This window comes from Phasianus colchicus, chromosome Z (assembly GCF_987193195.1).
Source record: "Phasianus colchicus chromosome Z, bPhaCol1.hap1.1, whole genome shotgun sequence".
Taxonomy (NCBI): Eukaryota; Metazoa; Chordata; class Aves; order Galliformes; family Phasianidae; genus Phasianus; species Phasianus colchicus.
Window position 1 is genome coordinate 74771782 of NC_143476.1, and position 25811 is coordinate 74797592.

Below are 25811 nucleotides of genomic sequence, written 5' to 3' on the forward strand. Positions count from 1 at the left end.
AGTGATAGTATCAGTGTCACTGAATTCCTCCATGTGGAAAAAATGGCACCCACTGACATTCACTGATGCTTGCTGAATGGTGATGGAGCCCAAACAGTGGATGTGAGCACAGTGAGGCTCTGGATGGTGCATTTCAATAGTAGTGACGTTAAAGACAAGCCACATTCCAGATGACCGTACAGATTTTTACAAGCATGGCATGTAGGCAAAAATGCATAGGTAATGTTGATGATTATGTTGAAAAATATTGTTTTGTAGCTGATAATTTTTTTCTATCAGGTAATATTACTGAACTCTTTATAGCTGTTGTTATTTCCATTCAAATAAATAGGAGGCATTACAAGGCATTACAATAGAAGCAAAGTATGTATCTATGAGGGAAATAGTGGACAGACATAAAAGCTAAAAGATGAGTTACACTTTCACAGTGCTGAGCCTGAGCGGACATACCAGATTAGTTCTTCTGTCAGAGCATAAATCAAGCAAGTTCCTGCTGTCCATCTCGTGCCAAATAAATGGACAGTCACCAAGTGGTCCCAGTGAATTTCCAGTTTCCGTTGCCAGTGAAAGTACCCACATAGTTCAAAGCTACATTTTAATCTCTTTGGAATGGCTTTTGTGTTCTTGGAAGAGTCCTCTGAGTTTCAAAAACTACTCCATATAAAAGCCACTTGTCAGCAGCAAAATAGGGTTCTAGGCTTCTGCTGCACAGAAACTACAGAGATCACAGTAAGAAGTGAGCAAATTTTACAGCAGCTCTCTTACATCTCCATTCAAGCACTTTAAGCCACAGAATTTTTGTGTATGAATTCTTCCTACAAATGACTTTGGATGTGGTGCTCGGGGACATGATTTAGTGGAGGGTTGTTAAAGTAGTATAGTTTGGTTGCGGTTGAACTTGATGGTCTTGAAGGTCTTATCCAACCTGAGCAATTCTATGATTACTACCATTATTTGTTCCACTTACAGGTTATGAGTACATTGGCACAGCAGAGCCCAGGACACTAGCAAGTCTATCCTCACCAGGTCTCAGGATGTTTTTCAGCCCTGCAGAACATAATGTGAGCCCTACACTTGCTTGGCCCTCCAATAACAACATAATTTCACAACAAATACAGCATCTACTGTATAGGCTATGGGTTTCAGGGTTCCATGTGCAAATTTTGTAGGTCCAGTATTTATTCTGGCTCCATCAGAGCAAAGACAAATGCTACTGCAACCTGCAGCCCTGCGGATTTGATGTTCCTTCAGCACATGCAGTAGTGTAAGTCTTAGAAAAAATAATGTTCTGTCAAATGTGCTTGGTTTTCTTCTGAACTTCCTTCTGGTGCTGTGGCCTACTCATCTTCTTCCTTTCACATTCTGACAATGTGTGCATCATGGTTATTGAGTTGCATTCCTGTCTGAGTTTCACTGGCACAGAATTAAATTTCCTTTTCCATGTAAGTGTACTCACACCAAACCACAAGCATTTAGCAGCTCAGAAGTCTGTGTGAAGACTTTAAGCTGGGACTAGGTATCAACAAGAGTCCCAGGTGGGCAAAGAATGCAAGGTGGACACAATTTGCAGTTTGTAAGCCACAGACTTTTTTTTCCTTTCATCTGGGCTTCAACATACCCTGGCATCGTCATGTAAGATATGGCTGATCAAAGATTTCAATGGGTATGTATCTCTGATTACCCCAAACTACAAATAGACAGAGACCATCAGCTCATTCACTCACGTACCTCACTGCAATCACACTGAGGAGAGTCACCAGAGCAGATTTTGATGCAAGATACCCTGGACATTGCTAAAGTTGCACAAGTAAAGTTCTAACACTTGTCTTTGCATTGTACTTTTGCTGGCATATGCCAAACTTTATGCATAGTAGGAAAATGACCAGCAACAAAAAAGATGTACAGGATCAGAGCCGTAGTCAGAAATAGGGAAAAAAAGCATGGGAACAATAACAAGATATAAATGGAGGAAGGAATTGTTTTTCTGCTTACAGTGTGATGCTTTTTCATGGTAACTGTCATTGCAGTGTGGCCCATTTAAAATGCACATTTTCCTGGTCAACTGCTTTTTTCCAGCAGTCTCTGTACTCTTCCTGTGTATAAAGCTGATTTGTCACTGATTGTTGCCATGTCTTGACTACTCCCCCGCAATCCCAGCCAGCTTTCCTGAAGCATGACACAGCGTCCAGGCGGTGGGATGTCTGGCTGGGGGCTGAAAGCTGTGTCACTGGAGGACTCACCATCCTAAGTGCACACAGTTACGAGAAACTGAAATCACCAGATAGAGCACTGTGTGGAATATAAATTTGTTACTGTCCTTTGATTTCTGCATTAAAAGGCAAAGATTCAAATGAACATGATTAGAAAGAAGGTGTGTACTTTCATGGCTAACTACATAAAGGAGAGGAAGCGTAGTCATCTGATATTGGTATATTGTAAATACTAATGAGGAACAGGGCATTAACATGGAACAATAGTCTTATGACCAAAAAAGAAAGAAATGATCTAATTGGACTCGGTATTCTATATTTGCCTTTCACATAGTATTAAAGTGCCTAGGAGCAGAGAGTAAAATGTTTTCCTTACTAACCCACTTCCCTCAGAACCAAATGCTTACTGCAGTTTCCTGTTCTCTGTGTAGTTTGGCCTGCTTGCATCTGTTGCACTGCCACAGAGTGATTCCTGGAGCCCAAATGCACTGAGCAGACACAGCCACTGCTGCAATCTGCAGTGCTCACAATCCCTGCTTTCTGCAACTGACAGCGAAACTTAAAGAACATACAGAACAGCGGAATGGTGTGAACAGCATTGAGAAGAGGATCAAGCATCCATGGGGTACTGCTGCTCCAAACACAATCAGAAAGATGAACTGACCTCACCATCTTTTAGTGCAGTCAGAATGGGATTCCCAGTGCGCACATCCCCATCTGCTGGGGAAGAGGCAGCCCCACCAGCTTCTGCTGGGACAGCATTGTAAGGCGTGGTTTTTCTCCCTTTGCATTTCAACCCAACAGTTACATCTGTCAGATTTGTTCGTGCTGCTTTCAGACCATTTATAATTTGCTTTTTACTCCTAAATGACTAATTTCCCTGTTTAAAATAGAGCTTTATGGAGTAGAAGATGTTAAACACATGTTAAGCCTTTCATGTCTTAGCAATGAAAATGTACAATCACAAAGGTTTGTAAAGAGGCTCTCAGAGCTTACCATTCACTGATGATTAGTCATGCTTTGTACTGTTATTCGATATTTGGAATGAGACTTGGTTCATTTGCAAGAATTCTTAATGCGCTGCATAATGTCAGAGATTACTGGTCTCCAGCAAATGAATTTTTCTTTCTCTGTTTAAAAGCATTTTACAAAAAAAAATCAATGCGAGTATCTCAGCGTAGAGCTGTTTCTCTGGTTCAAAGAGCCAAGTGTTGATCAGATCCCACCATCTACTGGGACTCTGCAAAACTACAGTGCTGCTTTGGAGTGCACTCTGAAGAACGCTGGTTGCACCGCTTGGCCTGCAGTTTCACCAGACAGCTAGCCAAGTGCTATTTAGCCACTGCAGTCACTGGACTAGCAAACTTTTGATCTGACCTGGGACAGAGAGGAGAGGGAATGGCTGTTTACAAGGGTGGATAGTGATAGGACAAGGGGGAATGGTTTTAGACTGAGACAGGGGAGATTTAGGTTAGATCTTAGGAAGAAGTTTTTCACACAGAGGGTGGTGACACACTGGAACAGGTTGCCCATGGAGGTTGTGGATGCCCCATCCCTGAAGGCTTTCAAGGCCAGGCTGGATGTGGCTCTGGGCAACCTGGGCTAGTGGTTGACAATGCTGCATATAGCAGGGGGGTTGAAACTAGATGATCATTGTGGTCCTTTTCAACCCAGGCCATTCTGTGATTCTATGATTCTATGATTCTATGATTCTATGATTCTATGATTTTCCTTTATGTTGTCTTGTACAGCAACCAATAGGAATACCAAACAGTAGCAGTTGTAGTGCAAATATTTTAGCATTAATTTCCCTTTGTATGTATATGACCATGAACACAACACCCCTTAGTCACATATACCATCGTCCTTACTCCATGCCAGAGGCATTCAATGCAGTTTTAAACCTGAAAGTGTCACGGGGAAGACTTTGAAGGTTTAAGAGTGATAGCTACAGCATGGTAAGGGTGAAAAACTCACTGGGAGACTTCCCACTTTTTCTAAAGTATGCACAACAACCACTGCAAGCAAAATTTACAAATTGACTTAGTTCAGTACACATTATCATTTGAGAAATCAGTACATACAGAAGCAGTTACTGGTTTGCAGCTCTTCTATAACTACAGAAAAGACTCTCAGGTGTGTTTGGCTTGTTGCTACGTTTCCCTCATGGGATGCTAGTGATGTCTCAAACAGTTGTGCCATGAAATACACCCTGATCCCATTATAATCAAAGCCAAAAATTCACATTGACTTAGCAGAGGATGTTATTTGAGCTTATGAAGAAAGAAACAGAGCAGGACAGATACTCACTTTGTCTTGCATTCCATGTGGGAAGGTCTAGGATGCAGCCATGGTTCCATTCTCCAAGCTCTAGTTGCTGTTTATCTACTGACACACTGTGAGAGATTGTCACTGTTTGGTTGAGCCCTGGGTCAGTCCCTGCAGAGGGCACACACCAGTCCTTCTGTCTGTCAGTCTTCTCCAGATGCGTCTGTACTATCCATAACACTGAGGATGTAGATCCAAAATACAACTAGGAGTCAGTATAGGTAGAGAAGATTTCTGCCCAAAGTCAGAAATGCCTTGCACTCGATGGACAGCAGTGTGCACTTGCAGCCCAGAAGACCAGTGATATCCTGGGTTCCATTAGAAGAGGGGTGGCCAGCAGGTAGAGGGAGGTGATTGTCCTCCTCTACTCTATTCTGCCCTTGTGAGGCCCAGCTGGAGTACTGAGTCCAAGCCTGAGGCCCCCAGTACAGGAAAGATGTGAAGTTGTAGTAGAGGGTCCAGAGGAGGTCTACGAAGATGACCAATGGTCTGGAGCACCTCTCCTATGAAGATAATCAGAAGGAACTCAACTTTTTCAGCCTGGAAAAGAGAAAGCTGCAGGGAGACCTCATTGTGCCTTCTAGTATTTAAAGGGAGTTTATAAAAATGAGATAAATCAACGTTTTACATGGGTAGATAGTGATAGGACAACAGAGAATGGTTTTAAACTACAGGAGGAGACATTTAGATTAGATGTCAGGGGGAAGTTTTTCACTCAGAGTGGTGAGGTGCTGGAATGGGTTGCCCAGAGAGACTGTGGATGCTCTGTCCGTGGAGCTGTTTAAGACCAGGCTGGATGGTGCCCTGGGCAATCTGACCTAAATGCTGGGAACTCTGCTGTGGCAGGGAAGCTGGATCTCGATGACCTTTAAGGTCCCTTCCAATCCAAGCCATTCTATGATTCCATGATGACAGAGGGCCCCTGCCACACATGAACGGCAGGAGCCAGTCGTGATGCCTTCTGAAAACCATTGGGCACAAAGATAACCTGCAGCTGGAGTTGCCCACCCACATTTCCAGCTGCAGGCCCTTCACCTATGTGAGCAGACCAAGGCATTGGCCCACAGGGGTTGCTCATGAGCCAGGGGGCAGCAGGGCCATCAGCTGGGCCACCTTTCTGGTGAAGCTGTGGTAGATGCCAACCATCCACATTGTGCCACATTCCCAGATGTGTGCATGGCCAGCACTTACCAGGTGATGGATCCCTCCTCAATTCAAAAAAGGCAGAGCCAAAGTACAAAGACAGCAGTAGAGAAAAAGAGGCAGAGCCTGTCTCACTGTCACATTTTGGAAAATTTCAGCTTGGCTCAAGCTGTCAAGGTTGTATTACCACCTGGAGCATATAATCTTTTTCCAAACAGTTTCGATTTAGGTTCAGACTCACATGCCTGGGATGTGAATCAGCTGCAGATATAACTCCTACAGTGCCTACATGTAAGTTATATTTCTGGTATCTGCTGTAGACAATAGAGTTGGTCAGTTCAGCAGAATATAACGAACATGTAACATCTAGGGGGTTGTTAGGCTGACCAAACACGGAAATCATTTTACTGTATATCCTCTTTGTGCTCTTAGGTGAAAAGTGCCTTGCCTTCCTTAATTTTTATGCATTGCCTTGCTTTACTCTTACAGTAGCAGCATGTCTATTCCACTGCACAAGTATAAAATTATATACATGCCCCCAAGCTGCCAGCCCCACTCACTACTCTGGGCAAATATCTGCTTCAGATAAACAGAGTATCAGCCCATTTATTGCTACTTACTACTATTTCTGCCATGGTAACATCCTAGTATGAAGTTCACTAGGGGAACCTCCTTTATATGGCACATGATCTGAGTTCCCAACTTAGGGAGGTACAAGCCCAGCCAAAAAGGCAGCTTTTAGACATGAATCTGCTGTCAGTTCGGTGGATGCAGAGGGTTTGGGACACCCTCTGTGAACTGCTGCATTTGTTGCACTGCTCTGTTGGAGCATCGCTACCCGCTTCAGCCATAGTGATGTGCTCACGGTTCTTGAGAACCATTCTTTCATTATACCTTACATATTAATTACGTATAGCAATAGCTACCTTATTCACATTCTGCACACCACAGTTAAGTCAGCAAATAGGTAATCTCTGAAATGATGATGCAGATAAGCACCCCAGACCGGTGACCACAGCACCACACAGCAGGGCCAGGTGGGCGCAGCACATGCCGGCTCAGCGAGGACGGCTGCACCCACACGGCACCACAGCTCTGCACATGCTCTGTGTGCCAGCACAATCCCATTCACGCTCTGAGGCTTGTTTGTCTACAGGCAGCACTCTGCTGCTGAGGCTGGGTGAGCTGCAGCATCTCTCGGAGATGCTCACAGCCAAATTCACTTGCTGAAGGTGTTCTGTAAAAGCTAAGCTTCCAGGGATGTCATTTTAAGAGGGTCCACAGCAAACAGAATATACTCTTCCCATCGGGCTGGTGATAATGTCCTTGCCTTGACAACAACCTGAAGCCATAAAGCAAGTTTAATTCTCTGACAAGAAGGTTGGCAACAGCTACAACTGTTTACTGTAATATATGGGATTCCTCCTCAAAAACCCTGGAGATGGTGTTTGCCCGGTCCAGTTGTAAATACTGAGATAGACCACAATGGATTTCAGTTCCTCATCTGTATTTGACCAGCACAAAGGTAAGTCACTTCTTATGATTTCAAAACCTCCGGAGCTCCCGTGCCTCCCATGCAGATGTACTAAGATTCCCTGACAGAATGAATGGTAAGATTTTTTGGAAAAGATCAGGTCTCATGGAGATTGGTTTTGCTTACACAGGAGGTAATTTCTTCTGTCAATCTCAGACACAGATATTTCAGCCTATTGGTGTATTTATATATAAAAATAAAGTACTTTAGCAGATAAGCTATAGTATTTGAATGCTCTGACATCAACATCAATAAACGAACATACAGATTTATTGCTTATATTTTATATTTGTGCTTTTGTGAACATGCATATTTATGAAGCAACTGAAACATTAGCAAACAAAGTAATTTAAAATGGAGAAACAATAAGAGTAGTTTATTTTCTTACATCTGCTGGTTTGTATACACTGAGAGGACTAGGAGGTGATGAGTGATTGACTTTGCTTCAGTAAATGTTAGCCGTAAAGGTAAGTATTGCCATAATTATGAATTTACAATATCCTTAAATGCCACAAAGTGAAGATTTTCTACATGATAAGGTTGCTATGGAAATACTAATGCCTCTTTTCTGTCTGTTTTTAAGTTAAATGAATGAATGTCATGTATTTATTTGCCTAGACAAGCTTTTCTTTCGTGTTGTTTAATGCATTATCGAAAATACAATAGTATTCCTCTTACGTTCTCAAAGCAGAAAGCAATCACTGTTTGCTCATCTGTGTTGCAATAAATTTCTCTTGAAGTCAGCTTGCAAAATTATCTGTTTGCAGCAGCCGCTGTTTCCAGCACACGCTCGCAAAGTGCCCCAGCCGGTGTGGCCATGCCGGCCCCACACCAAGGGTACTGAGGGGCTGTGTGCCACACAAACAGGGACAGGACCTCCTGGGTCATGTTCAAATGACGTACGGAACGTTTCCTCCAGAAGTACAGAGGTATGGGGCTGATCGAGCTTCAGCAGCTCCAACAGCCATTCTGGAGCTCTCCTGCAGCCGCTGCAGCGCTGTGTGCTGCTCTGAGCACAGGGAGGGCACGGGGACACCCTGTGCTTTTGGTGCTGCGGGGCTGGCTGGTGGACAGGGAGCGCGGTGCCAGCGAGGAGGATGGAGTGTAAGCAGGGTTGCAGAAGGAGCAGACAGGGCTCGGGAGCAGACAGCAGTGAAGGAGACCACTGTTCCAAACCGCCTTATCTGGATACAATTGAGAGAGCGGGGGGGCAATACCTGCCAGTTCCTTCCTGACTCCTGCTCTGCTGCTGTCCTCTCGCTGGGACATTTTCCCAGCTGATCCTATCGCTATTCCCGTACAGCACCATCTCCCAGCTCCACCTTCCGCTGCTCGTGCAGCATCTTCCCAGCAAACGGCGCCCTCCGGCGCTGCCCCCCAGCCGCACGGCCGCGGGACTGCCGGCTCTCCGAGCTGCCTCGCTGCCCGCCCTCCTGCCGGCTGCGTGGAACACGGGCGAGCAGGAGCAGCACGCCGTAAGGGACACTGAACCCACCCGCAAAGACAGCTCTGTTCAAAGCGTGTGGTGGATTTAACTAAATAGCATTGAGTGCCCCTGACATATTACCAATTTAATGAAGAGTTTTTTGCAAGGAGCAGAAACATTGTTACTCTTTGGAGCGATTTCTAAGAATGACAGAATTGCAGACCATGTATTAAACACACTGATCAACATCCATCAGTCTGATATATCTTCCCCTACAATCCCATCTCAATCCCATCAGAAAATTCCTCCAACAATAGGTAAAGAAAGAAAATCACACTGTCTCTGCAACAATTCTTTTGAAATCACTCATCTGAAGCTTATTTTATTTATGAATAGCAACAGTGGCAGCAGAGTGAGAGTTCCAGAAGCCAAGCCTTTCCCCTCCTCTCAATACAGCTTGGTGCCATTCAGGTGCTGTACCTGGCTTGAGACATTTAACAATTAAACAAAGGAATCAGGAAAAGGTCTGGATGGTCACATTCATAGCCAGGTACACACAGAACAGTCAATGAATCTTTATTATTATAGTCTGAGTTATGGTTTCCAACATCTGCACTCACCCACCCATGTGCCAAGCCCAGGAGGGGTCCACCAATGTTCACACAGATTACCCCAGTACAGCCAGAGTGGCTGTATTATTTAAAACATCAGAGAATGGGGAGAAGAGGATGTTCAGTGGATGCAGACCTTTGTTTGTAATGGTAAACTGCAGCAAAGTGAGACTGCATTGTCGCACTTCAGGTGCTGTTGGGGATTCATTGTGTTTTGGTGAAAGTAAGCAGCATCTTCTTGGTGAAATCACACAACTGTCAGCATATGCTGATAAGCAGTGGGAAATCATACACAGCACTTGGCTACTGGGTGCGGGGTGGGAATAGAGTATGTTCACTTACTGAAAGAGGGCAGAAAATTGTATGTATAAATATTTCTTCTTCCTGGTGAACACAAATTATTCTGTCATTCAGCTTTCAGCTCTAAAAGCCCATGAATTTTATCAGGGTCTGAATCCATTATTGTCAAGTCTGTGTATAGTCAGCTAACATGCAGTGACATTATTTGGATCTTACAAATCCAATGCAGTAGGAAACAGGCACTTACGTAGACCTAACAGCCACTTTGTAAAATAACAGTTCAGCCAACATCACGAATTGTGTAAAGCATAATCTCCTCACATGAAAGTCAGATGAGTGTTAATTGAGTATACCTTCATTGCTGTGAATCCTGTGATATTTCTGTATGTTTCTTTATGTACCTCCTTTCAGACCAAAAGGCTTTTATTGTACTTGGGACAAATGACATGTTTTTAATATACTGCAGCTCATTTCAAGTAGGTTGGCTTTTAGCTGTGATTCTTTCTGAGAATTTTAGCTATGAAAGAAAGCTTCACAGCTGTTTTTCTTACCCTTGCTCCACATACAGGCTGTGAGGTGGACTTCCTGCCTTCCTAAAGATCACTTTCATGAATGGCACAATATTTTCCAAAATATCATGTACATAAAACAGCAGAAGTTCTCCTTGGCATTTACAGGGCAGAAAAACACAGAAGAAGGATAGCTAACACGTTTGCAGATGGAGGACAGGCCCCAGCCCCTCACTCCTGGGAGGGGTAAACTGAAGGAGGATGGAACAGGAGACTACGTCACTTGCAGCCTGGTGCTGCCTGGTGAATGACACCCAGGACCTCTTGGAATTCCCTACTCCCTGCCACATGAAGCATCAGAAGACCACATAACCATTTACCCTCCTTTCCCCACCAGAGCCACATCGGTTGTGTTAGAGAGACTCCATCTCCATCCTTGGTCATGCTCCAGAACTGGAATTAGTGTCTGCCCATTCTTATGCCAGATGCACCTCACAGTTCTCTTTAGTTTCTGCTGGCCCAGTGTCCCCTGCCAGCAGGGGAATAGCATGTCCACGCACCTCACTGCTCTGACAGCTAGGTCTTCTGATGGAGAAGGGCAAAACCTCATCTTGGCTTCATGTCACTGTTCCCTAGCAGAACTGACGTTCATGTTCTGCAAGGACAGGAGCAGGGAAGACTTATTCAGTCATCCATCATTCATTCAGCTTTGCACCCTCTCTCCGCATGGGAGAACAATTGCTCAGAGGAAAGCAAAGGCACAGGGGAGAAGGCACTTGAATCAAAAAGGGCAGAGGGAATCTGTCCCAGATTCAGATTTGTTTCCATGCCTTCATCTTCCTGCCAGTTTGCCCTTCAGGTAAGCAACTGTTCGGCTCAGGAGATAAAGAATTTCCTCATCTGACTGGATTACTCTGCTGCTGACTCACAGTAGGAAAACAGAACTTACGAGGTACTCAAGAAACATATTAAAGTGGCACTGAGAGACATGGCTAGTGGGCACAGGGATGCATTGATGGTTGGACTTGATAATCCTAGAGATCTTTTCCAGCCTTAATGATTCAATGATTCTAAATAGCAAAAAGTTTAAAATTTACATGAATCATGGAGGTGACGGCCACTCTGTTACACAGTCTATACCTGATTTCTTCCTCTACACCAGCTTCTCTATACCTCTCTCATACATCAGCCATCAGATGCAGCTGTCAGAAGCACTGTGCCACTGCTCATGGCACCTCCTGGGTAACTCTGAAAGGTGGCCAAAAGGAACAATACCTGTGATTATCCTCTGCCTTGTTCCTTGCTTTCCATCTAGCCCACTGCGCAACTCACTTCTTGTTTTGGATCTGTCTCAGCAGCACACGGGTCAGAGTTCCTGGGAGAAATGTCTAGTTCTATGAATGGCAGAATCTCCAGCAGAGTAGAAATTAAAACTTGTATCAAATGTGTAAGTTGAAAGACAAGTCAGGAGAGGAAAAAGGAAATTTGTATTAGTGGGGTGGAGAGGAAATAGGAATCTGAGCACTGCTGAAAACAGATCTATTATCAGCTCTCCAGTTTTCCCACGTTCCCATCCAGGGCTCCAGATCTGACAAACCAACCTTTTCCAGGGTAAAAGCCGATTGCATTTCCCTGGCAGCCAAGTTTTACAGCAGAGGGTGATGATTTTGTCACAGGGAGAGAAGGCCATCTGTGGGTGACTACACAAAGCCCAGTGTGGAGTTAAAGCAGGTTCCCTTTCTGCATATGAATAGGGAGGCAAGTATTTTAAAATCAACTTTAAGGATCTTTTACCACTCAAAAAGATACATAAAAAAATTAATATAAATTATATTAATGTGCTAATATTAACACTGATTATGAAAGAGACTTTTTTATCAACTCTTTAAATTCTCTTTAAAACACCTACTTTTTTTCTGAACAGCTCACAGATTCTTATTTCCAGAAAACACAAGCATAAGGAAAAGTCACTTTAACCTGTCTTTCCTTTGTTTGACCCTGTGGTGTTATTTAGATACTAGCTTTACTTCTGCGAACACAGCAGCACAGCAGCAGGGCAATGGTTCTGCTCAGTAGCTCTGGCCCGTGGCCATGGTGAATGGTACAGCTCACTGCAGATGTACTTCTCTTTGAGTCAGCAGGGATCAGAAACTCCTCTTTTCAAAATTAAAGATGAGACGGTAGCCGACCAACAGTGCACACTAGAGCATTTTATCGTAACATCAGATTTAAACAAAATAAATCAACTCGTTTGACTGCTAGATTTAAGAGGCTGAAAGCCCACCTGAAGCCAAAAGGCATATGGAGCATGGGAAGTGCATCCTGGAAGGAAGTTACGATCAAAAGAGTCTGCCACCACAACAAGTCATCTCACTCACTCCTCTGGAAACAAAAATCTGTTGTGTTAACATTATCTGTCAAGAGGAAAGATTGCTTGGAATCCAGGACTAAAACAGGCTTGTGAAGTTTGCCCTTCCATTGAGAGGGCCATATAAAATAATTACGTGTTTTTTAAATTCACTGGGTGGAAAGTCATAAGAATGGTACAGTTTCAACTCAGGGATCTCTACAAGATAATGAAGGCAACATGCTGCTCCACATTGGTCGTACTTGCACAACTCACAGAGTTGAAAAGCACAGAATCCCAATCACAACCAAGAAAGTATTACTAAGAGTTGGCAGCTAATTATTTTGACTTCTAATAAATGCTTCTAAATTATAAAATGCCAAATAAAAGCAAGAAATAGACATAAAAACATAAGTTAGTAACCTACTCTAACAAGAAAAATTAGAACTTATGTCATTGATTGTCACAGATTGTCACTGAATGCCATTGATTGCTGAATGCCTAGGAAAGACTCTACAACAGGCCAGAACATCATTTCTCCATAAGTTAACCATCTAAGTGAGGGATGTGTTTAGTTTCCCGTGCCTCTGAAACTGATTTTGCTTACATCAAGCATTCAGGCTTTCCCCAGACCTCTCTCACTCTATGCCTCACAGTCAGATTAGGGATTTTCCTTCTCTTGCCTTCTTTGAAAATTTACCTCACAACAGCTATCTTCATGTTTGTGAATATTATATTTGGATAGACACTTAAATACATATTAACACATGGTCAATACCTATGTCTGAAAATAGAAACCCTTTTTTTAATATCAGTTCACAATCTCATGAAATACCAATGACATTTTCATGCACATATATATATATATATGTATTCCATCATGGAACTGTGCCTTTCTGCCATTTCATTCTTCTCTCATGCAGGTAGCTGTAGTCCTATGTAAGTGTAGAGGACTGAGAAAATGCCACGTAGGCACAGATTCACTGAGGGCATTGGAAGACTGCATGTGGCTTTGCATCACTCCTCATTTTTAACAGGATGTGTTTCCTTTTGGCACAGCCTTCATAATTTCAAGCAGCTCTGCTTTTTGTTTTATGTTTGCCCTGAAATCTCAGAAGCTGAGGAGTAAGATGGTTTTATAGCACTTTGTCTAAGAGATATCATTCAGAATATGGGGTTTGGGGCTTTTTTTATCAGCTGCAGCTGTCCGGCAGTATTGCTCTGCCATCACTAGTAGAAAATGTGCAGAACTGTGCCCTTCCAGCACATTAATGACAGTCTCATTGATGAGATACTTTCTATGAAAAATTCATTTGAATGCATTCTTTAGCCAGCCCTTGACTGGTTCTGCGGCAGGACTGTGGCTCTCCTGGTTGGACACAGCACTCAGAGAGATGAGCTTGGGCTCACTGAAGTCCAGGGACAGGCTGAGAAATGCTCTTCAGCCTGACAGTGCCAGCCTGTGAAATCAAATCCAACATCATTATTCTGAAACACAGGAAAACTTTTCAAACCAAAACTGAAATGGAGCATTTTTATGTTCGAAGTTCATAGCCAGTTATTATATAGCTAGAATTAGCTATTATAGTTAGTGTAAATAATTAATGCAAGGTTAATGGAGATGAGTTCTAACAGAGTTTTATATTATTTAGTTTCCCTCTATCCATGCAAGTAAAGTTTCAGAGCAAACAGAAATGTACTCTTTACCGTAGAAGAAATATACCTTAGTCCTGGGTTCCAAGAAGAGTTAACTTTCCTTTGCACAGGCATTGTTAACACAAAACAGAGCTGCTGGAGGTGCATTCCCATGCAGAGAGCATCCCCCAAACACCTCAGAGAGAGGGATAAATCCTCCATCTTTAGAGGGCTGCAAGGACAGCACAGGAGCTGAGAACACCTGTGTTTCGATATCAAGCTCTCTCATGTAAGTGCAGTCAAGCACAAGATGAGCCAGTTCAGTTCTTACTTCACTATTTCTCAAGTCATGTTCCATTAATGTTCTTTTGATTTCTTATGAGAAGTGGAAACTTTAAAGAAGTTTTGTTATGCCATTTCAACGTTTACATCCAACAGTTTTTGGAGGAAGCAAACGATGAAGAAAGTTTGAAATGACTAATAAAAGCCACAGTGCTCTTTGGATACACTTTGTTCCATCTCAGGTTATACAGTCATACCATTTCAGTGAAATGTGTTGTTATTTTCACTGTTAATCATTTGTACTTGCTCCCAGCTTACTCATGGGCACACTCCTCCCTGTAGGTGATGCAGCAGAAGAGGCTGACTTGACTGTGGTTTACCAGGCGGCAGCTAACGGTGATGTGAACACACTGACTGCAGTCATTCGAGAAGATCCCTCCATCCTGGAGTGCTGCGACAGTGAGGGTAAACGAGGCTGAGCTTTTTCTCGGGGGAATCCCTGCTTTGGATTGCCATTAAATTTTCCATTTTAAGTCCTGATTCTCGTGCTTGGAAAATTATATTTAGTAGCAGGATATGAGAAACTTGTGTTATTCTTTGGAACATCCCCTAGAAATGTATAATCCAGATACTATTTTATCCTGTGTTTGCACGATCGGATAGAAATAAGCTGTTTTGTTATAATCAGAACATTAACAAGAAGCTATTTTATGTGCATTAAGAAGATGCTGAGAAATATCTGTCATTACAGAGTTTTTATCAAAGCCAAATGCTATACATTCCACACATCCTTAGAACAGAGGGTTCCAGTAATTTGCACTTCAATAGCATGTGCACAGACACACACCAAAAAATACAATATTTTGCTTTGTGGTTCTTTGCCCATAGGCAAACCATGCAACGTGTGATGGTCTAAATAACCCATGAGACTGCACTCCTTTTCCTTTTTGCTTGGTTTACTATGTAATGTTCCTACAAAGCACTCTCCTGGGGTTGATTTTTACATGCATTTATTTCCCATATGATTTAAAGCTACAGATCTATGGAAGCTTCTCTCAAGGAAGTCCTTGTTTATTCAAAAAAATTTTACTGCAACTTCTTTCAAAGGGTTGAGATTAACCCTGTATATTCTAATCCTTGCCAATATGAAGGGCAGTGAGTGGAGGCAGACTGATCAGCAAAGGGGAGCATTTCAGCTCCAGAATAATCTTGTTTTCTGGTTTGTACATGCAAATGTAATTAAATCAGTCTTGCAAGACAAAACATGTGTCCGTATCCTGCAGATATGGCATAACTTTATCTCGAGCAGTGTATATTTACTCAGGAGTCTCAGTGAATTCAGGAAGGATCATTATTCTTCATTTGTGCCTGGTTACATGTTATGGTTTCTAACATTCAGGTTTATTCCCAGCTTAGTAATTTGAAATTGCTCTGTCAGATTCTGCAGGAAAGTCTTTGCTGTTATTCAGCAGTTAAAAGAATGGAAGGAAGGGAAAGCAATTAAGTAATATCCTAACACTAAGCATTAAGAAAAATCTGCATAATAAGTCTGAAGGTGGATTTCAGTCTTTTTCCAGCACAGAAGTGGTTTGCTGAATATAAAATGAGTTCTCACCAAGAGAAAATTATCCCAGGGCAAATCCAGTCATTAAAATAAGTTGTTAAAAAATCATCGCAAACACATACATCTTTGCATGAAACAGGGTTTGATTTCATATATTTTTTGAACACAGGAACACAGGATGAAGCTGGATTTGAAAAAATTAGCCAAGCATGACCTGGTGACTATTCACTCTGACGGATATCAGCTTTCAGTGTCTGAAGCCAGTAGTTCATGCAGGAATCCTGAGAGTAGAAAATGAATATTCTCTCCAGATGCAGAGTTAATGAGGCAGTGTTTTCGCTATGCTATTTTTTGTAATCAGTGGTGATCTGCCGAGTTACCGCCTGCCTGCAAAAATCTGAGTACAGCTGTTGAACAGTCGTGAGAGAAAAGGCTTGTTAGTTTGCCAGTGCTAGCCTCAGCAAATAAAGAAATGTCTCTATCTTATGGCTTTGACTAAATAAAAATTGTAAAAGTATAGCCAACCCCTGCAATTCTGTCGTTCTTGATTTGACTTTCTTCCCCAGGTTGCACACCTCTGATGCATGCTGTGTCAGGGCGCCAGGTCGATACAGTGAAGCTTTTACTGAAGATGGGAGCCAATATTAACACACAAGATGCATGTGGACGTACCAGTTTATCTCTGGCAACTTATCTGGTATCAGGACTGGGGGGTGGAGGAAGAAATGGATAGAGCAAATAAGATTTCCATTTGTAGAAAAAAAAGGACTACAAATTTTAGTGGGAAATATTGGTGATGTGTGGATGGTCGGGCTGGATGATCTTAGAGATCTTTTCCATGTTGGTGATTCCATGATTCTATGATTTGTTTCTAGATAGCAGTGAAAATGTGAAGTTTACAATAATGCAAAGCTGGGAACTCTGTAAGATTCTCAGAAAAGGATCAGAACTCCTTTCAGAGTGTCCTTCATCTTTTGGTTCCAAAATCAGCATGTGCCGTGGGAATCTCACTACATCCAGGGTCCTCTGTGTGGTTTCAGAAAAGCCAGTAGTTTCCTGCGCACTGGAAAAGAGCTTGATGTTCCCTCCTGTCTTTATAGCCAGATTAACTTCTCCCCTCTCCCTCTCAGTATCAGATTTTTACTGTTCAGCAGGGAGCGCATTTCTGTCTCAACTCTGGGTGGCCAGCTGGCATGTTAACCTGTACACCTGAGCACTGCTTTTCCCTTCACTATAGAGCTGGACCTGGAATGGCCAGATGCGAGGTGCTGCAGGTGTCAGTGCCAATCTTAAGTGACCCAATCTCCCAATTAACCCACTTGCAAGCAACAGTAGAGGAAGACATCCCATGAAGAAGTTGGGGAAGGGAGATGTGTTGCTCTGGTGCTCCCCATCTGAAGCATGCAATTATTGTCCTCTTCTCTTGCTCTTCTGCTCCACACTGGAAGGAGTTCAGGATGCATGGAGAGGGGACCACATAAATTGGTCAGAGGGGTTGACCAAAGGCTGCCAGTACTTTTGAGCAGAAATAGTGACAGCTTAATTAAATCACATCCCTTGCTTCTAGTTTCTTCCTGCAAATCAGTATGAAAACAATGCTTCTCCTCAGCTATTAGATGTTCAGCCAGAAAATATGTGTAGAAAGTAGCAAAACAGACCATTTCATTCAGTGCAAGGAGCATGTCCCACTTACTTCAGCACAAACATTTCCTCTGCCAGATACTTAAAAAAAAAATCCCGTAATTAGTATCATGCTCCTTTTTTCCTCCCTCTTTTCCCACAGGGGAAAAATATTCTTTGGGAAGAAAAAGAAATGACTGGAAAGGATTTAAGCCACCCAAGCTTCAAAGTTTCCATTTCTGTTTCTGTGATGGATATAATCAGAGGTCTTGAGAGCATTTGGCTGTGATGTCTGTCCAGAGAACCGAATTCAGCAGAGCTCTGTGCTCACAATCCCATGCAGAATTTGGTAGTGTCATACTTCCATCAAGAACCACAACAGATATGTTTCGACTCCATCATTCTTTTTCTCTATAAATGCTGGTAATGCTGATCCAACATAGATCATACTGAAGGGAATGGTCTTTATTGATTGCTTGCAGAGGTTTGAAGAAAATAAACACCCACTCATTTTTCCTGGAACATTTCCTGGAACTGAAAGATTTATGCAATCACAACCAGATTGTTTATTTGTTGTTTTCTTGAGGTGATCAATACAAGGTTTTAGTCCAAGAACTGATTCATCCCATCTGGTTTGGTGCTGTTTTCAGTCAAACACTGTCGCTAATTCAAACTTCTGCAACAATGCTTATAAGGCTACATTCTAAGGCGTATTAGTATTGATTTGATATCCCTGCTAAAATACCATAAAAGAAATCAGATTAAGTGTTCATGTTCCTGTTTTAACATAGTATACTTCAATTCACATGCAGGAATATGCATAGCATTTGTTAGGTTTACAGGAATAAGAAGGTTTTTAATGACTGTTTACACATTGAGTGCTTGCCACAGATGCAGAAAAAATAAGAATGTGGTGTAAATAAAACTTTGTTCTAATGGATGAATTAGTCTGAAACAGACTACAGAGGGAAAAATTCTCAGTGCTGAGACCAATGTTGGAGAAACCAAAGACCATTTCCTCAGCTGGCTGAAGCAGCCAGTGACATGCCAAAGCCAGAACCACCAAGCAAAGACCTGGCCTGGTGTATTTTACTTTCCCCTTTGACATACTACAATTTCTTTTTTAGGGCTGGTTGGAAGGCTGTGTCAGCCTGCTCAGAAATGGTGCTAAGCAAAACATACCTGATAAAAATGGGAGGCTGCCACTACACGCTGCTACTGCAGAGCCCGACGTGAGGTATGTCTGAGGATCCTGCAGCTTTTGCTGATTGAATCTCAGCAGGTAGTCCTCAATTCAGCTACACAGTCCAAAGGAGAGACCAAGTCATAATGTTAGCCTTGACAGTTACACTTGTGACTCGCCCTTCTGTTTAATGGCTATCATAAAGAGGAGAGGATAGAAAGAAGCAAAAGCACTGCACAATACTTCCATAACAGATACAGCCAAGAAAGGTGAGGAGACCAATACAAAGCCACAAAAGCAAGAAAAAGATATATACATAACAGAAGTTGAAATCCTAGGTTTCCCTCAACCCTTCTCCACCTCCCAAGAGAAATTTTACAAGAAGCTTCATTTCTGGCTGTCTCCTCCAGGCAGTACAGCATGTGTGTGAAAAGTTCTCCACATGACAGTCTCTCTGAGAGCCCCATAAAGGGGAAGCAGAGGTTTGGTGGACCGTCTTGATTTTAAACTGGAAGAGGGCAGATTTAGATGACATATTAGGGAGAAATTCTTTATTGTGAGGGTTGTGTATGCCTCCTCCTTGGAAGCATTCATGGCCAGTCTGGACTGGGCTTTGAGCAACCTGGTCTAGTGGCAGGTGTCCCTGCCTATGGGGGGGGGGGTGAATCTAGATGATCTTAAAGGTCTCTTCCAACCCAAACCATTCTATGATTCTATGATTCTGTGATTTTTAACTACTTCTATTGATGGTAGTGTAATAACTAAAGCATGCGTACATCAGAAGTTGTAAGAAAGATCCTTCGTCTCATTTTCATTTGTGATGATAGGAAGTGTTTTTTGAGTCTTGATTTGTACATTTGAATAAATTCATTCAAAAATCTTTCCTAAGTAAGTAATGTCTGGGGGCATTGACGACAGGTAAAACATTTAGCAGATATAAAATATCAGTATGAATTAATTATGGAGGCTACGGTTTTATTGTTGTAACCATATCAGACCAGAGCTCTCTGCACTTCTGCTGATCTTACTTCACAGTCCTTTCGACAGCTTTTTTCATTTTCTACATTCATCACTACTTTTTGTGCATTACTTCAAGGAAACAGTTCGAAGCTTCTGCAATAGTATGAGTGCATTATCATATTTCCACTGAAAAGTGCATTTGTACAGTTCTGCCATGCTGCTACTCGAAAGGGCGCAGCTGTAGATTAACAGCAGCACACAGCACTCCCTGAACATTTTTCATATTCTTCATGGACACGGAAAGACTTTTACTCTAAATAGGAATTTGTCACCAGCTCAATTCTTTTACACTGTTTGCCATCTGGGGTTACCCATGCCCAGGTTTTCCATTCTGGCCATTGTCATTCTCCTGAATGCTGTGTCATTACCAAAACGGCACATGTAGCGTGTGTTAGGAAATGCTGTGTGTTTCCAGTGCATGAACCACACAGAATGCCAGAGACTGTGATCAATTAGTTTGGACTAGATGATCTTGTAAGTCCCTTCCAACCTTGTAATTCAATGATTCTACATCTTAATGTGATAATGGAGTCACTTGCATCAATACATGTTCTACATGAGAGAAAAGGTGGAAAGGGAATCCATGAACTTACTGATCTCTAGCTTTTAGAACAGGTAACAGAGAAATCTCAGTTAGGATGGCCAAATATCTACATATTGACTGCTAGTGCTGCTGTTATAGAGAATATAAAAGAGACAGGAGTCGTTGATGCTTTACACTCAAAGAGTGACATGTCCTTCTCTACAATGGTTTCCCTGAAGATATCTGAGGTTAAACTACAGAACCATGTAACTTACTGATCACAAAACTGTGATAAAGGTGTTTTACAAGCATACTACAGTAATCCCATGTTATCTTTGCTCAGTAGCCCTCATTTACTTCGAGTTGTTTTCACATAGTGAATATCTTAGATTCTGGTTGGAGTTCACTGAGCCAATTGACTATAAAATGTTTCTGTTTTACCACTTCACTTTTTTCAAATTAATCACAACAATTATAAAAATTCCTTCTCTTCAGTTTCCATACTTGGACTCCACAATACCATTCATTCACTGTGTGATTAAGAAAAGGAGGTGTAGCACCCATTTACTACAAGTGAATGCATTTGTATGTAGATGGCCTTGATGACAAAGTGCTGGGATCTATACAGTCTTCACCATTTAGAGATATGCTAGTTAGAAAAAAATAAAGTTGGACTTTCCTGTCTGCTGAAGGACAAACAGTTGACAAACAGTTAAGATTTTTCCCCAGCAGAACAGACAAATCATCCCTAAGCAACAGTAAATTCTTTTGAATAATGTCTGATTCTTTATTTCTGAGAAAAGAAAAAAATAATTTCTCATGCAACACTCTCAAATTGATCTGATGAACACAGTTCAATCTGAAAAATGTACTGGAAGATGTTAAAGTTTGCCCTGATGAAATTAACAGAAGATTTTTGTTTAGTATCCTAGGTCTGAAAATCAATGCATGATTGCATACATTCACCTGTGCATTATCTGTTCATTTATCAGAATTCCCACTTCAAGGTGGTACTTAAAATATATATATATATATATATATAATAAAAAGTATTTTAAAGTCTGTTTTGAAAGTTTATTACAAACCTGCACCTTCAGATGAGCCACATTTTTGCATTACAATCTTATTTAGGGATTCACTATATAAGTACCTTTCCTTTTGCTAGGATCAGAAGAACATCTGATGCATCTACCACATCATCCATGTGATTTGGCTTTGTTACAGACTATGTCATATCCGTGGTCTACTCATCTACTCATCTACTCAAAACAATTTTTGTTCTAGTATGAAACATAACCATCTTCTCTAACACTATAGTGATTTCTGAACATCTTCATAGGAGGCCATAAGGAAAAGCAAAGCCTTTGCAGTGTTAAAAATATCATTGCACTTAATATTTCAGTGACTATTTTATTGTAGCTGTTCCCTCCACCAGAGGGGAGTGTTTGTAGTCTGATATCCCATAATAAAAGCAAACCAGTGCACTGCTGTATTTTATACCATGACAATGGCTCTATCCCAGAAAAAATACTGTAAAACCTTGGCAAATGCAATTGGTTAGTGCATGTGTAACTGTTAGTTTGTATGCACATATGCAAACACACGCAAGCACATACACAATATCGCGTTACTCTGAGAGTTAAGGAGCACTACAAATCATTTTTGTAAACATTAACATTTCTGCTTGTTTAAAACTTTATAAAATAGAATGAGGGTGAATTTCTAAAAAAAATTGCACACATTTAGTATAATATATTTCATTCACCCTGACTATCAACATAAGAATACTTCCTAGTTGCTTTTGATTCCCAGCACAAAACTTCTGTTGTTACAGTATGCTATAAAGTCTTAACTGCTTTTCTAGCCTAGACATAAGACTCTGACCTGTGCCATCACTAAGACTGCTTTGTCTTGAAATTGCATGTCTTCTTTCCCAAATGACGTCAAAATTTCAGGTTTAGTCAGTAGTTCTGTACACTGATTATATCATTGCTTCCACAGGCTTCTGAACGTGCTCCTGCAGCAGTCAAATCTTAGCGAAATTAATCATCAGGACAATGAGGTGAGTGAGCTTGTGCCATAAACCACTGTCCCAGGCCCTGGGATCATACAGTTCATGCTGTTCAGAAGGAGTCCACTGAACTTTATGAAGAGAGTATGCATTAGCCAAATTTTTCTATAATGCATTTGCTGAACCCTGCAGAGCCCTATCTCATTTTTCCCATCACGCATGATGCATCTTTAGACTAATAAAATTTCTCCATGTTCTGTCAATTATTTTAACCAGTCTCTTCTCTCACTTGCCAAGACATAAACCGCTTTTGATTCTTCCTAAGTTAGACAATGGGCTTCATTTTCATTTTTTCCAAACGTCCCATCACCAAGAATTAAGTTCTCAGGAAAAATATCAGAAACCTGGTATAGCACAGGAGAATTACAGAAAGACATAAAATTGTCTGATCCTCAAATAACTGCGCCCTGCATGCATGCACAGGAGAATGTCAGCTTCCCAGATGTACTGTCCAGATAGAGAAGTCAAGGCACAGGAGAGACTCTGTATGTGTTTCCATATGTTTCCCTTCACACTAGCAAACACTCAAAGATGCTTCTCATCTTCATGGTGCCAGACCCACCACTGGGCTGCTGATTTTCCCTCTTCACATGAGCCTCCCATGTCCACAGGATGGTTTGCAGACCCTGTTTACAGCAACCTAAACCAGACATCTGGTTTGTCTTGGCATAGAGTTACATTGCTAATGAATTGCATGGAATCATGGATGACAATTTCAATCCATAGTGACTGCTGCAATGCATCACTGAATGCAATTTGGAACTTTTAGTCCAGCTCACAGTCACCTGGCTCAGGGAAGACATTTGTTCAACTGCCAGTATTAAGTCCTGAATATTCAATGTTTTCTGAAAAGTGTGGATCCTCACAGATGATTTCAGTTAACAGAGCTGTTCTCTTGGCACAAGTAAAGCACTTCAGATTTCCCATCTTCTACTTTAGAAAAACACACTGATCAATGCATGAACATGTATCAGTAAAAAATACATCTGAAAGTTTCATTTGTTTTCCACAACCATAGCTTTCTGTAGATTTACTTATGAAACATTCTAAGATCATGATAGAAAGAAACATTCCCTGAAAAAGCCTAGAATCTTAGCAAAACTGGTATCACTTCACAGAGGCAAACATAGCTGCTGACTGTTTCAGGTCCCCATTTGCTGGATTCCATCTGTTGGTGGCTGTCAAACTGTTAATCAATCATCCACATCCATTTATTTTTCTTTTTTTCTCATTTCATCTATCTTATTGACCTATATTTTTTTATAAATGCACAATTTGGAAACTTTATTATTTTAATATTACATATTTCTAGATCTTCACAGCCCTGCAGCTTTGACATTTCTGTTATCACCCCCCTGCTCCCTCTCAAAAGCACAGATGATACTGAAGGGTGTGCAAATCAGATGGGTATGAGCAGGCTGGCCCCTGCCCACCACAGCAGGGTAAGGGTGTGCCACTACCACCAGCTCAGTCCTCTGTGCTCTTGTGGGCACTCTGAAAGGGCACGTGGAACACACAGATTATTAGAAAAGAAAAAGAGAACAAAACAGGAAACAGCACTGTGCTCTGTCTCAATCCTTGGTATGCCCACACCTTTAATGCTCGCTGCAAATATCATCTGAAAAAGGGTGTACAGCAAAAGGAACAGAAAAGATCTGCAGAAATTATTATAGAATGGCTTCCTTTCATGGGCAGGTCAATAACTAGAACACACAATCTATGAAAGGACATTCAGCTCTGTCAGAGGGACAATATAATGTAAGTCCACAGCATCATAAATGCTATGGAGAAGATGCAAGGAGCATGATTATTCACTGTTTTTTACATCTAAAATGATGGGGACACGCAAAGAAATCATCTGACAGCAGTTTTATAGGAAATGAAAGAAAATGCTTTTTCACAAAATGCATGGCTATCCTGTGGAGGTCTGGATGGCATATCAATAAGCCTTATTTCTCACTGTCTCTCTCTACGTATTTTTCTACTGACCCTGGACTAGGGAAAACTTTGATCTCTACGCACAGTTCTTACACTCTCATGTTATATCTGGCTCAGCTGATAGCAATGGTAAGAACAGAAATCTAATTTTTCAAGAATCTTGCCTTTTGCCCGTATCAACATACTGAGTAGATGACAAAAATCTAGCCTGATACACTGCAGCTTCCCCTCTTTCAGTCATTTGTTCTGACTGCCAGAGCTAGGTGCAAGGATCCATGTCCCAGATGGAAATTACTTCACTGAATTCTCAATTAACAGCACCCACTGGGTTTGGAAGCCCATCAATGATACAAGGTTCCCAGTAACAAAACACCTGTCCACTGACGTCAATGGTAGAACTCTCATTAATTTCATTGAGACAGGATTACATCCTCATTTCTGGTTTTACGAAATGAAAACCCCCATGATTAAGATTTGGAAAACCTAACTAAAAACAAAACTGCCCTTGTTCAATTGTTTTATTTTGTCATCACCCATATTTAACCTACCTGGGGACTTTGAAAGAGTTATAATATATCTGATAGTTCAGAGAAATTAAAGTTAAGGGGCTCAAGCTTTCACTTAGAAAATCACTGCTAACCACTTCTAGTATTTATGCACTGATAAGCTTGTCTGAAATAATGCTTTATAGCTTGTGTTTAATCCAAATTGTTGTCAACTAGATTTATGAGGTTCCACTAAAGTTTAAATTTCCTTTCCACTTTACATTTTTGGTTTTTTTTTTTTATCATTTTGGATCCCAAGCAAGACCCTTGACATACATTTTCAATAGTAAAAGATAGTAAGCACACCTGCTCAAATTAAAAATTCACCACATCTGAATGATACTACAATTTTTTAAGAAAAATGTTGAGTTAGAAACAGCTTTAGTATTATGGACTTAGAATAAACTATAGGTGTATAAAACAATGTTGATGAAGGTGAAATTAACACAACATGAATTTTATGAATAGAGACTGACAGAACACTCATAAGTTGAAATGAAAATGCATATCCATCAATGTTTGCTTCCTAAATAAGAGGTAATGGCCTCAAGTTGCACCCGGGGAGGTTCGGGTTGGATTTTAGGAATAATTTATTCTTTGATAGAGTGGTAATGCATTGGAACAGACTGCCAGGGAAGAGGTGGAATTAATATCCCCAGAAGTGTTCAAGAAACACGTAGATGTGACACTGAGAGACATGATCAGTGGGCATGGTGATGGTGGGTTGATGGTTGCAATGATATTAGACATCTTTCCAACCTTAATGATTCTGTGATTCTGTGATTCTATGATTTCTGAATATAAACTGTAATTGTTAGACGTTTATATTGTGAGTCCTTTTGTTAACATCACTGGGGCAGTTCTTTAGCTTGCTGATTAGAGTCAGCATATAATTCTTATTTTGAATTAAAGATAAAGTCTGAGTTAAACACCATACTGTGTTACGAAAAAGCACGCCCCTGAAACAGGCCTCTCTCACAGGACCCAAGCTTAGCAGTGGTGGCCTCCCCGGCCATCATGGC

At 41.4% G+C, this 25811-nt stretch overlaps 1 protein-coding gene and 1 long non-coding RNA gene across 3 annotated transcripts in view; one reads left to right on the plus strand and one right to left on the minus strand.

The window, feature by feature from the left end:
• The first annotated feature begins 6816 nt into the window (after nt 1–6816).
• ANKRD55 (ankyrin repeat domain 55) overlaps nt 6817–25811 on the plus strand; it is a 51002-nt gene continuing 32007 nt past the window's right edge. The window contains exons 1-5 of the mRNA XM_031609491.2: nt 6817–7206; nt 14668–14790; nt 16456–16586; nt 18637–18746; nt 22237–22297. Of these exons, the coding sequence (XP_031465351.2) occupies nt 7167–7206; nt 14668–14790; nt 16456–16586; nt 18637–18746; nt 22237–22297 (465 nt within the window). The 5' untranslated portion in view covers nt 6817–7166. The remainder of the gene's footprint in view (nt 7207–14667; nt 14791–16455; nt 16587–18636; nt 18747–22236; nt 22298–25811) is intronic.
• Nucleotides 11977–25811, minus strand: part of LOC149913088 (uncharacterized) — a 77054-nt gene continuing 63219 nt past the window's right edge. For both annotated transcript variants that reach the window (XR_016461786.1, XR_016461785.1), the window contains 2 exons: nt 18692–18807; nt 11977–13868 (listed from right to left, as the gene is read on the minus strand). This is a non-coding gene — a long non-coding RNA (uncharacterized LOC149913088). The remainder of the gene's footprint in view (nt 13869–18691; nt 18808–25811) is intronic.